This window comes from Neopsephotus bourkii, unplaced genomic scaffold (assembly GCF_033783945.1).
Source record: "Neopsephotus bourkii isolate Nb327-2 ecotype Australia unplaced genomic scaffold, CSIRO-AGI_Nbou_v1 NB_1589, whole genome shotgun sequence".
Classification (NCBI taxonomy): Eukaryota; Metazoa; Chordata; class Aves; order Psittaciformes; family Psittacidae; genus Neopsephotus; species Neopsephotus bourkii.
In genome coordinates this window covers 881313-896711 of record NW_026902065.1, presented here as the reverse complement: position 1 = coordinate 896711, position 15399 = coordinate 881313, and the positions used below count along the sequence as shown (strand labels likewise).

Sequence of the window (15399 nt, the reverse complement as noted above, 5' to 3'; positions counted from 1 at the left end):
ATCCATTAAGTACCCACCCAGAACAGACTTTGTCATCATAAAACTAAAGGCAGCTAAATAAACAGAAAGGTCAGTTTTAGACTATAAAAGCTTGAAAAAACCACATTACTTCTGGGGAAAGGGTAAACCAAAAATTACAGTACGTTGTGCTATGGGGGCTTCTGTCCTGATTGAAAACACCAGGTAACACAATACTGGTGCCAAGAGACCGAAGTTTTAATGTCTCCATCTCCCCAGGTCCTTCCTAATATCATATCATCCATGATGTCATTGCACCCTGGACTATTCATTTTAGCACTGACTGGAAAGGCTTTGCAGAAGAAACAATTACACTGGAAATTGGAAGTACACTGTATGAGATGAGATGAGATAGATAATGTGAACAAATGCACAAAACTAAACACATCAGAAGGAAATCAAAAGAGACATTCTGCATTGCTTATGGACTACAGGACAGTACACAAAACCAGAGACCTTAGATCTTGAGGGCTTCAGTGAAACAGAAGAGTGGAAAGCAATGTATATATGGGGCAAATGAGGTTTCATCTAAGATTCCTCCTTTAAGATCAATTTAGATCCAACACTGTTCTACTGGTCCACCAGCAATAAATACAGAAACTGTTCATGTATTTACAAGAAGTATTGAAAACCTCGGTATTTATTGGAAAGGAGGGGCACAGGGTAAAGGGGAAAGTGTCATAGTTTACAGCCATGTGTTTTCAAATAGAGGCTAATGCATGCATACCGGCACTCACTTTTACACACCAGTGCCAAAATACTCATGAACTGCAAAGTGATCTTTGCAGTGACACTTCACACAAAGCAGAGCCCTTAAAATCAGGGGCTAAAATGATATACTTTGGGCCACCAGTGTTGTAAGCTGGAAATAAGTTCATGACTCTCCCTTCACTCCTACCAAAGATGGCTTTGCTGAGTTCCAAGTTCAGGATTCAAACTCCTGTTTGACTCTGAACAGGCATCTTTATACACCAAGTTCTAGACACATACGTAAACTTTGCCATCTGACGGCTTTTGTGTGACAACATCTGGGAATACATTTATGGGATGTTAATTCAAAGGGATGAGTTATGCATATGAACTAACACCCTGAGTCTGATCACCAAGCTAGCTGTAGTGCTACAGTCCCATCCCAAAAACTGCAGACATCATCTATACCAGACTGTCAACAGTTCATGCACACTTTGAAAGCATCAAAATGTTTTTTCCCATTTTCCAAGAAAATACTGCCCTTAGAACATATAAACAAACACATAGAAATACACAGACATATTTCTTTGCATAATTTCAGCAAAAACATGCTTTTCTTATTAAACTCTGGTGCTATCCTTTCATTATAAGCATCTTCTTTTCCAGTAAATCTGTGACTAAGTATGTGTAAATACTGATCTCAGGGGTCTACCCCTGTGGTGGCTGTGGCCACCCCCAGAACTTCTCACTATGTACCTGTGTGAATTTCCTCATAGTCGTGTGTATGATACATTCTCCCTTCTTTTGGCTCCCCTATCCACCTTGTTGCTTGCCAAATATGCTGGCTGGCTATCTGTTAGCAACAGAAATGGGACTTGAATCCCAACAAGACCCTCGTGGATGCTGGAAGTATCCGCACTGACTTCAGTGGAGTTTAGCTGGCTTCCACCACTTCAGCAAGGGCTTCCCAGCTCCATTATTGGGTCGTTGTGGACTCTGGTTGCTTTAGTCCTATCGGCTGTTAAGAGCTTTTGATTTCACTTAACTTCAGCACAGAGTAAGGTCACTCCACTGTCACTAGATAAACCCATTATAAAATGCAGCTAAGTGTATGTGCCATGCTCTGGCACCAGCTGGTCACCCTTATGTGGGACAAGACCATGCCTTACAAGAAAGCTGAGCTCACATCTCCAAGAAGCAAAGAGAAAGGAGAGAGCTGTCACTCACTACTGGTGGTTTATTTAAGGCTAGCAGTAAACTTGGTTTGTTTATTGTATCCCAGCTTTCTTTGCATGTACACAGGAAAACAGATGCTTCCCACTCCCAGGCCCCATGCGTGAGCCATGCTCCCTCAGCAAAACCCACAGGTAGGGTACACAAATGAGGCAGCAGACATGTTGCTTCCTGCCTCTGGCTGCTCTGAGCTAGTGATAGGGAATTATCTATCCCACACACTTCTTTGGCCTCCCTGGCAGGGTATCAGGCCAGCTCACAGCATGCACTTTGCTTTTCCTGTGCGGTAAGAACAGCTTCAGCCTCTGCTCACAAACAGGGAACAGAGGCCAGGGCTTGCCAGCACTTCAGCTCTAACAGTGCGCATGGGGCATGGATGACAGTGCTGGGAAGCAAGCCAGGTCTCCCAGAGCCTGAGCAGCTGGGTACCCTAACTGCTAGGTTACCTTTCATCTTCCATCATTAAAGGCCTGGCATGGTCCCTCCATAGCCCTGTCTTCAGTGAGCCTCAGGTGCAGTCCTCCACTCATTCGTTTATGTCAGCTGCAAATTAAGTTTCAGGCTCTTACAATGCATTAGAGAGGCAAAGGGGAAATAGAGCACAAACTCACGTGCCTGGACATATGCTTAATCATAGGGCTTCAAGATGGGAACCTATCGCAGTCCTTTGCTGAAAGAGTGGGTGCTGGTCCCTGACTGTGCCAGGACCATGATTTATTGCAGCTGTGGCCATTCTGTGGTCTGAAGAGGACCTTCCGACTTTCTGCTTGAAGAAGGTCCTTACAAGTGACATAGGTTCTTGGACAGCATGATGCACTCCCTGCTCTGCTCTCCTCTGACATTCCTTTACACAAGCAGCTGAAGAGCAAAATATATTAGTGCTCATTGCTAATTTTGTTATTTATAGTGAGCCGCCACAGATGGAGACTGCAGCACCATTCTATCTTTAGGATGCAGCGCCTGCCTGTCCATACAGACAATTGGTAATTAGCACAAGAACAATTTGTTTATTCATTCTTAAACTTAAATAAATAGGACAGCCATTTATCTGTCAAAATTCAACTCCCTCCCATTGCCAGATCTCCATGTTAACTGCTTAATGAATAGAGCTCATTGCTTCAGGCATTTAAGTAAAGATAAAATTTTCTTCTAAAAGAATTCCCATTAAAGAAAATGAATATGCAATAACAAATAACAGGCTATGCACTGAAGGGATAGCATTAAGATCACAAGAGTCAGGAGAGCAGGATAAGGTGAAGATCACAGCGATGCCAAGCAGAGGCATACAAATGCACTAACCTGTATGTAGGTGAGGTATGGTGTATATGTTACCCTGGTTACTCCCAGCTAGTTTCTATCAGTCCAGCCACCCGGCTCTCTGCTCCAAGTAAATCCTTGTGTGAGCATGAAATAGAAGACAGAGAGGATACCTGCAGTTCTCAAGGTAAAATCCCACATGTGCCCTAAGATGCAGTTGCGTGGCTTGGATGGCAGGACCCTGCCCACTGTAAACACCACACAAGCCATGGTGAAGACATGACATATTTTTTCCTATTCTTATTGCTGATTCCAACCCTTCTCTGTTTTCCTTTATTCCCTGTACCAACCACTGAAGTTAGAGAAGAGAGGAAGAAGCTTTATGAATAGATGGACTCCGTGAGTTGCACCCAAGGGTTGGCCCCTGTCCCTTCTCTCCTGGCCCCCACCACTGCTGATTGGAGGGGAATGGGAGCTGCTGAAGGACTGCTTACACTCACGTTAAAGGTCAAAGTAGTCTGTGTGGAAAAGTAAAAACAACAAACCCTTGTCTTTCTCACAATTCAGATATTCTCAGCATCTGAAAATGTTCACTGACTCACACTTGCATGTGCAGCTTCTTTTACATGCATATGGGTATACACACATCCATATGTACAGTGTGGGAAAAGCACTGGGAAACAAATAAGGTTTGAGGTTACTACTATCAGGCAGCAAAAGTAGGTGAGATCTGAGGAATTCTGCCTGGCCTCCATTTTCAACCACATGGGTCCACCGATCCATGTTAGCTATTTACTTATTGTGCTACCACCTGGACAATCTTTATTTGACCATTTTATTCTCCCATCAGGTTACAGGGATGGGGTAAAAGCTACTAAATAAAAGCAAATTATTTCAAATACAGTGGCTGGAATGAAATAACTAATGCGAAGCTCCTTCTTTTGTCTTTCAGCTCACAACTCCAAATTTCCCTGTAGTGGTCAAACTGGGACATGCTCATGCTGGAATGGGAAAGGTAAGTTACAGAATGCACTCATAGCTCCAGAAACAGCTATATATGTGGCACGGCATTCCTGTGATCGTACACAGTGTGGACAGCCAGAGAAGGGGTTAAACCTCCCCACAGCCTATCTGGGTTGCGCTGGCTGTTCCTGTGGGAGAAAAGGCCTTTTTCTGCTGTCACGCACTCGGGGACAGGCAGTGGTATTGGGTTGGAGGCTGTCTGGGATGCGGGAAGGGGGGTTGTGAAGAGTGGGGGAAAAGCTGGCTGGGCTGGAGTCGTTAGGCTCGTCTTTTATATATTTTCTTCTCTCCTGAAAGTGGTAATGCTGTTTATTCAAGCACCTGTAATGTGCAGCTACACCCCATAGCTCTCACAATGAGGAGCAGTGGTCTTTTTGAGAGCATTATGATGACCTGATTCAATAAAACGGGAGCCCTTCAGTTATTTTTTTCCTCCTTGCAAGGAAGAACAAGACCTTACAAAGCAGAATGGCTGGTTGCCTGCCAAGGAATCCTGAAAAACATTTCGCTCCCCAGAAGGACCTGTTTGTTTTTCCCAGGCTCTCTGGGATCTTTATTCCCCCAGTGAATTAGCAGCCCCTGTTTCTTGGGGTGACTGTGCTCCCCTCTCAGTGAGGCATCGCCAGCACATTCCTACTGCATTTTAGCCTCCACTTTCTTGTATATACCTTGTAAAAAAGCATCCCCTATCTGCCTAAAACTTGGTTTGTTCACAAGTAGGGAATTCTGACTTATCATCTCTGAATCCAAATGGGAGGTACATTAACTTTGTACCCCTGTCACAGTGCTTCCCTAGAGCAGACACACCTTCTCCCAGCCTCACACTTCATCTGAAAATTATATATAGGTACAACAAACTTAAACTTGGTCCAGCTTGTTTACTTGTGCTCTGGAAATAGGAGCTCATTCTGGCTTCCTGGATCGCAGTGGAAGCTCTCATAATCTTTCTTGCTTTGGTGACAGTGTTCCCCTGTCTGGATGGTAGCTGCTGGAGAGGAAGCGGGCTCAGATCCCTGGGCCAGTGGTGAAGTTGACTTTCAGCATCAAAGAACAAACATTTAAATAAGCAGGAAATGTTTGTTAAAATATGGTACTGTGTGTGTTAAACAGACAGAGGTGTCATTGAATTAGAGTACACGGAGACAGCCTAGAGCTGCTTGTAAAGTGAGCCACTGAACATGTCCCTAGGAAGGATTTCATTAGCAAAATCCTAACTGGAACACCAGGAGGAAGAAGCCTCTTGCTGAGGAATGGTTTCAAGTTCCTTGAGATCCTGCAGTCCTGCATCTCTCTGCTCTGCAGTTTGACCTGTAATGTGGGTAGGGTTTCATGTGTCTCTCTTGTGCATAAAGGACCCTCAGTGACTATGAAAGTACGTGCAGAATCAGAGAAAAGTACCCCAATCTGAACAGTATTTCCAGACAAAACACTCAGCAGAATATTTACCTATTGTCTTCTGGACCAGACACCAGATCTTCTTCCACCTCTCACTTTCCCTCTTACTTCATTCTTTAGTAATGTTGGGTTTTCCTGTCACAAGTTATAAGAGAAAAGCATTTCTATTCAAACTTTGGGCATAGTTGTACACAGAGGTACAAGGGGGGTATGTAAGAAGTCATTCCAGATGAAGATAGGCTGACATCCAGCATCTTAGAAGAAAGTATTGGTCTGAGGCCAAGTTTACTTTTGTCCATTATGAAATTAAGAACTACAAGCAAAGTCTGATGTGGATTTGGTCACAGAGTTTCCACACTGCTCTGTTTGGTAGATAAAGAAGGAATGGGAAGGAAGCTTTGTTGACCTTATGGTTTTAGTTTGGGCCCTTCTCCAGCCACAAGCAGCCTAAAGGAAAGTTGAGACTGATTGAATTAGTCTTCTTGAAGTCTCACTGCATTTCTTTGCAGAGAGCAAAAAGAGAAGAGAGAAAGTGAAAATAAAATAAAGAACAAGTCTGTTGGTTTAAAAGACAAGTTACAGGAATTCGTTTCATGTTGGTTTTAAGACAATAGGGTTCAAGCCCAAGTGGAACTGACAGAAAGAAGCCATAGAAGATGTCAGGAGGAATACAGATAAGGAGAACTATGGGTATGCTAGAAAAATAACATTCATAGGTAAGCAAAATCAAACCTCCAATTAAGTAATTCAGAGAAGGAAAGTTTCCAGGAGACAATACGGTGGTTTTAACCATCATAATATAAAAGCAATAACCAGTGATGATAAGGAGATTACAGAGAGATAAAGGATTTCTTTGCGTTGGTCTTCAGAAGTGGAAATGATAGCAAGAAATAGAGGGTCTTTATCTGTAAAATGTAAGTAATATGAAAGAGAGAGATTTGCTTTTGGTCTAGAAGAGTGTAAGAAAGTAAACGTTAATAAGACACCTGCATCGGGTCATGTTTTTTATAGCAGTGACTGAAGAAACAAAGGATAAAATAACCAACCTATTAGCCAAAGTCGACATGTGAATATTAAAAATAGTACTTACACCAACAAACGATGCCAAGATAGTGAGCCCTGTATTTGTACCTGTAACGGGTGCTTCAAAGGATGTGAGCATTCAGATTATAGCGTCATTACCAGCAGAAATTGTTAAGGAAGTACTTACATTTTTCTTGTTATTAATGATACAATCACACGCAATGGGAGGCACCAAAACTTAGAAAAATGAGCAGAGATGGGAAGCCCATTGTTATTCTTTATTTGTACTGAGGCAGTGGCCATGAGCCAGAAAAGCTTTGGACACAGGAAAAGCTCCTTCCCCAGAGAGATCCACCATTGACTTACAGGGAGATTTGTGTCATTTCACAGTTCTTCTCCAGTTTCTCTGTGTTACAGAGCAGAAGGATTACAACGATTACCTTAGTCTTTCACTAATTCATGTTCCTAAGGCTCTTGGCACTATAAGAAGTGCCACATGTTTATTATTTTGCAATAATGGCTGGAAAGAGTATAATTATAATGGCCAGACTTTCATTGTCACATATCGTTTGTTTTCACAACATTTTCACAGAATTCACTCACCACATTTTTTAATCCAAAGGTTGAAGAGGGAATCCCCAAAGCTAAAATAACCATGTTAGGACTTGTAACAAACAGGCTCTACTGTCTTTAGTTTGGAAGAGGAGCAGTTAGTACTCAAGCTCAGAACCAAAAGGGGTGGCAGTATACCGTTAGTGATAGAAATGCTCTTGCCAAGTGCATATAAAGTGCAGGTGGAGACAAATAAAGCAAATTTGCAATAAAAGGCATTTTCAGAAATCTCCATTTAGAAATCCAGAAACAACAGCCTCTCTATTGACTTGAACAGGGACACCAGGAATAGCCTTCACCTGGACAAAGGGGCCCCAGACAGCCTCACGACATATGCCCCTCAGTCTCACCCATGACCATCATTATATCTCTTTTCAAATTTGGAGCTAATTCATATTTTGCTGGCACTGGAAAATCATAATATGTGTTCTCTGCTGGTTCAGAACAATATCAGTAGAAATAAGGTATCTGTAGAAATTCTGCTTCGACAGTGATTCACAGTGGAGTCAGGAGAGATCTTTCCCATGTTGTATTTAAGTTGCCCTGGCTCATGGGGTCAACAGTAGTCAAGGACTTTTCAAGGGAAACTGGGGATGGACACAGAGAGGAGATGCCCTTCACTGTGCAGAGCTATTGTTCACACAACAGCTCCTAGTTGGTCAAGACACTTTTAAGCATTGTGCATTCTGAGCCCATCTACCCCAGAAGTGATTGGGCATCTCTGCTGAATAGGGTGAGCACTACAGTGAGAACGGACTAACACTTCTTCCTGACTCTGGATCTCATAATGCCAGAGCCCATGGAAAAGAATAAAGCTCTGAGTGTGTTGGTATCTGCCATTTGTGTGCTAATATGACCCTAAAGTGCCCTAGGAACAGAGCCCAGCACTGCAAATTCACTCAAAGAGCCTCTTCACCTCTTCCTGGTCAGATCATGAGAAGGAAACAACTGCCAGATCTGCAAAGAGGAAAAACAGTATCTGTTCATGTGGCCTTATAGCTATTTCTATTAATTTAATAAATATATATATATTGCTTCTCTTTATTTTTAGACCTCTCTAATTTGGCCAGTTTGAGAGTCACCTCCTGTCCCCGCCTGCCCCATAATTATGAAAACACCTCCCCAGTACAAATCCTGGCTCAGATGAATTCATTACGTTGTAGAAGAAAAACTTGTTGTTCATAATAACGTGGTCAGAGTTATTTTCTCTCTTACTGGATGGGAAAGACTTCTCTACTTTTTTCTTTCTTTTTTTTTTTTCCCTCTGGTATAAATATAGCACAAACTAAACAGAGCCACTCTGTAATGTAAAAGTACTGCAAGCTTTTTATCAGGAAGGACAGCTCGTCACCTTGTCTCTCTCGGGACTGGAAATAGAACGTTCCAAAAGTGAGAGCTCTGAAAATCCAGTGTGCTAAAGAGGAAAGGAAGGGAAAAGGGCTACCTCGGTTTGTCAAGGAACAAATATTTTCTTTTACAGAGGACAAATAATGACTTGACATGTAACATTCACAGCAGAGCAGCCCAATCACTGCGTTCCCACTGGCTCATGAGCGAGGAGGTACCACCCGTCTTGAAAATAGCATCTCCATTTTTTGCACCTCAATCTGGAAGCATTTTCTGGACACAGAAAATAGTGACTGATCCAGGGCACTGAAGACCAAAGCTGCCAAGGTCTGGGGCTGAGAAGCTCTTCGTTAGGAAGTTAGTAGGAATTATAAGTTTCAACGCATTAAAGGCAGAATAACATATAGAGAACTTCATCATGAGGATAGTAAGGAAATGCAGACTCTGTTGTGCCTCTGTCATTTTGAGGTGAGTCAGTCAATCCTAAACTCTGTGTGTGTTGGTTGGATCAGGTATTTTCTGAGAACAGGAGTAGTAAAAGGCAGAGTGAAGGAAAGACTTGAGAGCCCCTCTGCAGAGCCATGGCTGCAGAGCCATACCTGTTGTCCCAGAATGGTAAAGTAACTACAGAAAGGTTAAGTGCAGGTTAAGATGGACAAAAAATCACTAATTTTACTTGGCCATGCCAGTTACTCTGGAGGAAAGTACTCACTGTGCCTTTTCACAAGCCTACCAAGACTCGGTCAAGTATCACGTTGCCACGCCAGGCCTTGGCTCAGCCTTGGACGTTTACCTTCCAGCTGAATCTGCCTCTAACCCCAGTTTGGATACAGAAACTGCTTCTGCAAGCCATCTCCAAAGTGATGTGGGTTTAACCTGAAAGACAAAGTTACCTCTGGATGGCACTTAGAAAGGCAAGGCTAGGGCTGCCCTAGCAGACTACTATAATTATGCCACTTTGGCTGACTGACTATTCTTTCATGTGGCCACTTAACTAATGAAAGCAAAAGGGGACTGTAAGTAATACAGTACTTAGGCTAAAGATGAGAGAGGAGTGCTTTAGCTCTGGCACCCTGGTGTCCAGGAATATCTAGGATATCCTAGAGACACTAGATTCAGGAACTACAAGACAGGAAGCAGAAATTTCTTCCCAGGAACCTGCACTCAGATCCCAGGAGTGGCTCAGACTACACAGGAAATACCCATGGTGGGTTTTTAACAGTGCCAGGACCCGCTCTCTAAAATCATGTCTTGCAGGAAGGCCTCAAAAGAAGGTCCATAGTAGAGAGGTGTTTCTTTCTGATCAGTCCCTCAGACTGCCAGGGGCAGGAATATCAGTGCTTCTTGGGCAGGCTGAGGATAGAAATGGGGACCAGCTCCAGATCACGTAGTAGATCACTAACATCAGCCCCTGAGATGCCACAACAGGGCAAAAGGATAGTCACATCTGCATGCGCATGTCTCCAGGGATCCAGCTGAACTCCCCTCTCTAATGCAGCAATGTGGAGCATGCTAGGGCACAGCCACAGCCAATGCCTGGGTTAGAGAAGAGAGCCAGAAGAGAAGCAGAGACTATCCCAGGGAGCTTTATTACTTAGAAAAGGCATTTGTCAACACACTGGCCCAAACTCTCCACAACAGGTCACTAAAACGCTCCTGCAAACAGCAGCTGATGGCTCCAGAATGAGTCTATTGCTGCTCAAACAGCCAGCACAGCTAAGCAAACAGGCCGCCAGGGCAGGGGCTGTGTTTGCACTCACTGTTTGCACTCTTCTATGCAGCTAATGGGATATTGCATTTGTCCTAAGAAGGTTACAAAAAAGAGAGAGGGAAAAAAAAAATGGCTTCCTGTTGATCTCTTTCCAACTTCTTTCCTCAGTTTCATGCAGTGGCTAACCTGCCATTTTAGAAGACAGATTTATCCCTTATTAGGTGAATTGGTAACTCTTTGCTTTCAAATTATTTTTAATAGTCCCTTCTTAAATAATGCCCTCTGGTGTCACACTACATCCACCCTGGCTTTGGTTATCTCTAGAGATTTTTCTCCTGTTAGGAGAATGGATATTTTATTGACGTGTAAAAGGGCTAAAAAGCAGGAGGAAATGAATTATACAAAATTCAAAAGCAGAAAGCTAATAAAATGGTGGACTTGATAGATAAGGCAGGAAAATAAATCTAATTTGACTGTAACTCAAGTGCTTCCTGTTAATGAAGTAATAACCATACCCTGGACTAAATCAGTGTTAACCCAGGGCATGGCTGTTATTTTGTCAAATTTGGCCAACTCTAACAATTAACAAACGGTGGATCAGATTTCAGCTTTGGTGTGGTGATTATTTTGATGCCTGGTGGGAAATAAGGCCATGATCTCCTTAAAGGGGACGTCTGTGAGGTGCTTTCTCTGAAAAGTCCATGGGAAGGGCTCTGGTACAGGCCAGAGATAGATGGAAGAGAACTGAGGACTGAGGACTGTGCAGTGGTGTGGCACTGTGGGAGTCATCTTTGTTTTCATTTCTTACTTTGTGTCCATGGTGAGTCCCCCTCTCTTTATTTATCCAGCAAAAAATCCTCAGGCCCATTGGAGAAAGTACGTTCAAGTTCTTTCCCTCTCTCCCCATAAGGAGAGGGTGATGGGGAGGAGGAAAGAATGGACCCTTCCTTTCCATAGCATGCTGTATTTAAATAAATTTAAATAAATCATTAAGATGAGCATACAGCTAGCAATAACAATACAACCTAATTCCAGTCTGAAGGGGGAAGCAGCATCCTTTCCTCTGCCTCTGGGATAAATGTTCCTGGGCTGGGGATGCAAATGTTTCAGCTGAGGCCCAAAGACATCTGCTGCACAAGCATAGCACTTTGTTTCAGACCCCATGAATGTCCTTATTCCAAGTGGGTCGTTATATAACAGCTTTTGTCTTTCCCCTTGCCAGAAGGGTCTGGTAGTATATGTTGTAACACCGTGCATCGCCTGCCCGTGCAGTCCCTCCTGTGATCACCCCACCAGGGTGGGTTCTGCTTGATCTCACTCACGCCAGCGCAGCTCTTATCTGTGCAACGAAAATACCCAAAATACCCAGCCCCTACACAGCCTGCATTGCTCCCCCTGGGATTTTCTAGCTGCACGAAGGTTGAGGGCTCCCTCCATATGAGGTACCCCCCCTCCCGCTCCTCCTGCTGCCTCCAGGGCATTTCTACCAGCTCACCCTGCCCTGCCACACCAGCACTGCACACATCCCCAGACAGACATAGAGGGGGACAGCACAGCCCAGGGCAAGGCTGCTCCTCCTGGATGACGTGCAATGGTTGCTTTTACATTTCCCCTTTGTGTTTGTTATTTCCCTTTTTTTCCCTACCTTCCCACCCCCACAGACGACTGCCTTCTTCCTCTGCTGCTTTTCTCAGTGGTCCCTGAATAGTGAAAGCACAGTTCTCACCGCAGCAAAAGGGAGGAGGACTAGTGGTATTTGGCATTCAGCAAAAGGAGAAGTAAAGACCAGGTCTTTTTTCCTTCTTATTCAGGCATCTAGATGGTCACAGGTCAAACTAGTTGCACTTTTCACCTTCCCCACAACCTGTCTGGTTCTCAAGAGCTTTTCTGCACCAGGATGTGGCTGCATCTTTGGCTTATGTTACAGCTGGCGCTTGCACAAAACCATCTAAATAGAATAAAACAGGTTAGCAACAAGCTTGTCCTCTGTTCTCTAGTGAAGATGGCTCCTGCCCTCTCATGGTTGAAGGCAGTTATGTAAAACCACTTTGTTTGTTCTTTGCAAGGAAACACCAAATACCACTGCATGCATTTCCTTCAGCTGGCTCCACATAGTCTGGCATCACCCTCCTTCGACACACAAACTAACACAACTAGAAAACTCTTCTGTGGCAGAGACTGACAGGTTGTCATGAGCAAGTAGACACTTTGCAATCCCTAACTGTGGCCTCCAAGGGTTACTGAACTACAAAGTGTAAGTAATACAGAAAGAAAACCACTCGCTTGCTCATCATTTTCACACAGTGTTGGTCCTTTTTCACCAATTAACCCACCCTTCCTGCATCCGTCCGGCTCTAAGGAGCAAGACTCACACGTGTTTCTCAGATGCACCAAACATGTTTTTGCCAACAGACTAAAGGCCAGGGTTGATGGTGTGAATGACATGAAACTGTCCACTATGTCCTTTTTACCTGATGTGCAGTTTTTCTCTCCCAAATTAATGAGCTTTTGTAGAGACCTAATCATATCGTTAGAGCTCCCACTCACTGTTTTGGTCTTTCCTTCGTTTGTTTGGTTTTTGGATAAGATACAGAGAATTTCTCATAGCTGAATACAAAACCGTGAAAAGCAAGCTTCTCAGAAAAACTCCAGCTCATAGGCCACTGCCCTCTCATTTCCATGTGCGACTCAAGTCTAACACCCAACTGGTTGTCCCACGCATATGCCTGTGGCATTGCACTTACACAAACCTTCCCGAGAATCACAGGCTCCCCCAGTGACACCCTTTTCCTGCAGAGCTTGCTTCCAGCCGGGACACCTGCACAGCTCCTCAAAGAAAGTCTGGAGCAGGGGTAATGTGAAATGCCAGGGAACTAAAGCCTAGAGGTGGCAGACAACCAGCTCTCTTGTTTATTTCCTGGCATTGGTTTATATTTCCTGACCACCCAAAATACTCTGTTTTATCCATCCCAACATGGGAAATAGCAGTTCCAGTGTCTGAATGAAGTAATGCTCCTGAAGAGATCAAGTATTTTTCTGAAGTATCATAAAAGCAATGAGCATTAGCAAGAGCCATCTGCCTCTTTGGTGCCAGGTTTACCAGGGCTTGTGCATAAGGAAGGAGAAAGGGGTGGATTTGCTCTGGGTTGGGTTGGTCTGGGGAGCTTCTCTCTTTAAATCACACAATCAGTCCCTGCTCTGTTCTCAGCTCCAACTGTGTGGGTTTTAACTGACATGGTGCTATTCAGGCACAGAGATGACTTCTGCTCACAGAGTATTCCTGTTCTTTTTGCTCTTTGTAACTTTTCCCTGTATTTTGGCGATCAAGGTCAAAGTTGAGAACCAGCACGACTTCCGGGACATGGCCAGCATAGTAGCCATGGCAAAAACCTACGCCACCACTGAGCCGTTCATTGACTCCAAGTATGACATCCGAATCCAGAAAATCGGCAGCAACTACAAGGCTTACATGTGAGTGTATGGCTATGCCAGAGAGACAGGGGAGACAGTGCTGTGAATGTGACTGAGTTGATGCCTGCTCTGGGCAGGAGTAGGAAGCTGATTAATTTCCTTGAAGAATAGCCCTTCTGTTCTCCTCCCACCTCTGAACCCAGATCCCTCATCCACCAATCATCTTCTCCATTACTCACCATCAGCGCACTATGTCTGGAATGCAAATCTCGCTACCTGTTTCTGAGATTCAGCTAGTTCTCATTATAACAACTGTGCTCTGCCATCACCTGTGACCTCTCCCTCCTGCTGTCAAAGGGCTCATCTTTCCCAGCAAAATCCTCCCCGTACCCTCTAGTGGGAACCAAACTCACTGCCTTCCGCACATGGGAGAAAACAATAAAGGAGATTGAGCCAGCTGCAACTCATGGAGTCCTACAGTGTCCAACCCATAGCAACAGCCCATCCTCCCCCAGCTGGAGATGATGGCACCACAATCACATGAAGAGCACACAAATGGCCAGGTACAAATGGTCTCAGCCTGGCCAGATTGCAGGGTTCCTCTGGGCTTTTTGCATCTGTGTTCCTTGAAGCATACAAAGAAAGGAAAGGAGAAGGATGGGATGTGAGGGAGGTGGCATGAAGGCAACCCACAGCACTAATATGTTTAAAAATATTAAAAAGCATCCAGCCAAACTTCAGTAGTCCTCAAGCTCAGTCAAAGATGAAACCACAAGAGTCAGTAAGACACCTGTTTTTCCTTACTGCAAACCAGTAGATGAAAAAGGCCAAATAGCACAGCTTCTCCAGAAGCTCCTTATCCAGCCACAAAATTCTGCACAAGTAGATAGCTCCAGCAGTACGTTCTTCAGGTCACCAGATAAATTTCATATGTTGCCTAACACCCATAACACTGTGAGTTTTCAGTCTGTGTTTACAAACCCCTAGGCCATAATTCTGGTGAAACATAGTTAAATGAGACAAGCAAATGTACATGATCACATATTTTTCAGCTATAGCTGCCTAAGATTCCCAGTTGGATTCCTAGCACAGAGGTATTTAAGTGAACTAGAAAATGACTGAGTCACATTCTTCATGGGAAGGACTTGTGGGACACTTGGCTACTTCATGAGAACTCAGTGAGAGAAAATTTGTTTTAAGTCTTATCAGGTCAACAATAGCACAGTTGCCTAATATTACATTAACATCTCAGGGAGTCTGGCACAAATTGGCCAAAGGAAGGAAGGTTTAAAATATCAATTAAAATTCCCTATTCCTGCCAACCTACCCAGCCTTGGCTCCAGAGCCTGCTCCCAGCCTGCCTCTGAGTGAAACAAAGGTCCAGTTAGCCTGACCATATCCTCTCCTTGTTTATTATTCACACTCACCACGCACTCATCCAGAAAGGGATCAGAAATAAAACCAGATGATGGAGGAAAGAAAGCGGTCACACCAACAGCTAATCCCACGCGGGAATATAACTGCGCAAACAATTGTTTCCTAAACTAAAAATGCTTTCACATGAAAACAGCCATGAACTGGAAACACCTTAATGAGAAATGAAGCTTATTAGCAAAGAAAGCAAACGGCAAAATTCACCCAGCAACTTGCTAACCAACAAGGTTGATTTATATTGAGAG

General features: G+C 43.9%; 2 protein-coding genes across 5 annotated transcripts in view; one reads left to right on the top strand and one right to left on the bottom strand.

The window, feature by feature from the left end:
• FBXO7 (F-box protein 7) overlaps positions 1-15399 on the bottom strand; it is a 52289-nt gene that overhangs the window by 2173 nt on the left and 34717 nt on the right. The window contains exons 9-10 of one of the 3 annotated variants that reach the window (XR_009728268.1): positions 9392-9474; positions 2388-3335 (exon numbers count right to left, since the gene is read on the bottom strand). Coding sequence is in view for 2 of the 3 variants with exons in the window: in XM_061371806.1 (XP_061227790.1) it covers positions 3299-3335; positions 9392-9474 (120 nt within the window). In the remaining variant the exon portion in view is untranslated. Of the gene's footprint in view, positions 1-1931; positions 3336-5717; positions 5752-9391; positions 9475-15399 lie in introns of those variants that run through there. The other 2 variants (XM_061371806.1, XM_061371808.1) reach the window with 2 other exon arrangements.
• Positions 1-15399, top strand: part of SYN3 (synapsin III) — a 197070-nt gene that overhangs the window by 159557 nt on the left and 22114 nt on the right. For both annotated transcript variants that reach the window (XR_009728267.1, XM_061371804.1), the window contains exons 7-8: positions 4151-4213; positions 13638-13780. Coding sequence is in view for 1 of the 2 variants with exons in the window: in XM_061371804.1 (XP_061227788.1) it covers positions 4151-4213; positions 13638-13780 (206 nt within the window). In the remaining variant the exon portion in view is untranslated. The remainder of the gene's footprint in view (positions 1-4150; positions 4214-13637; positions 13781-15399) is intronic.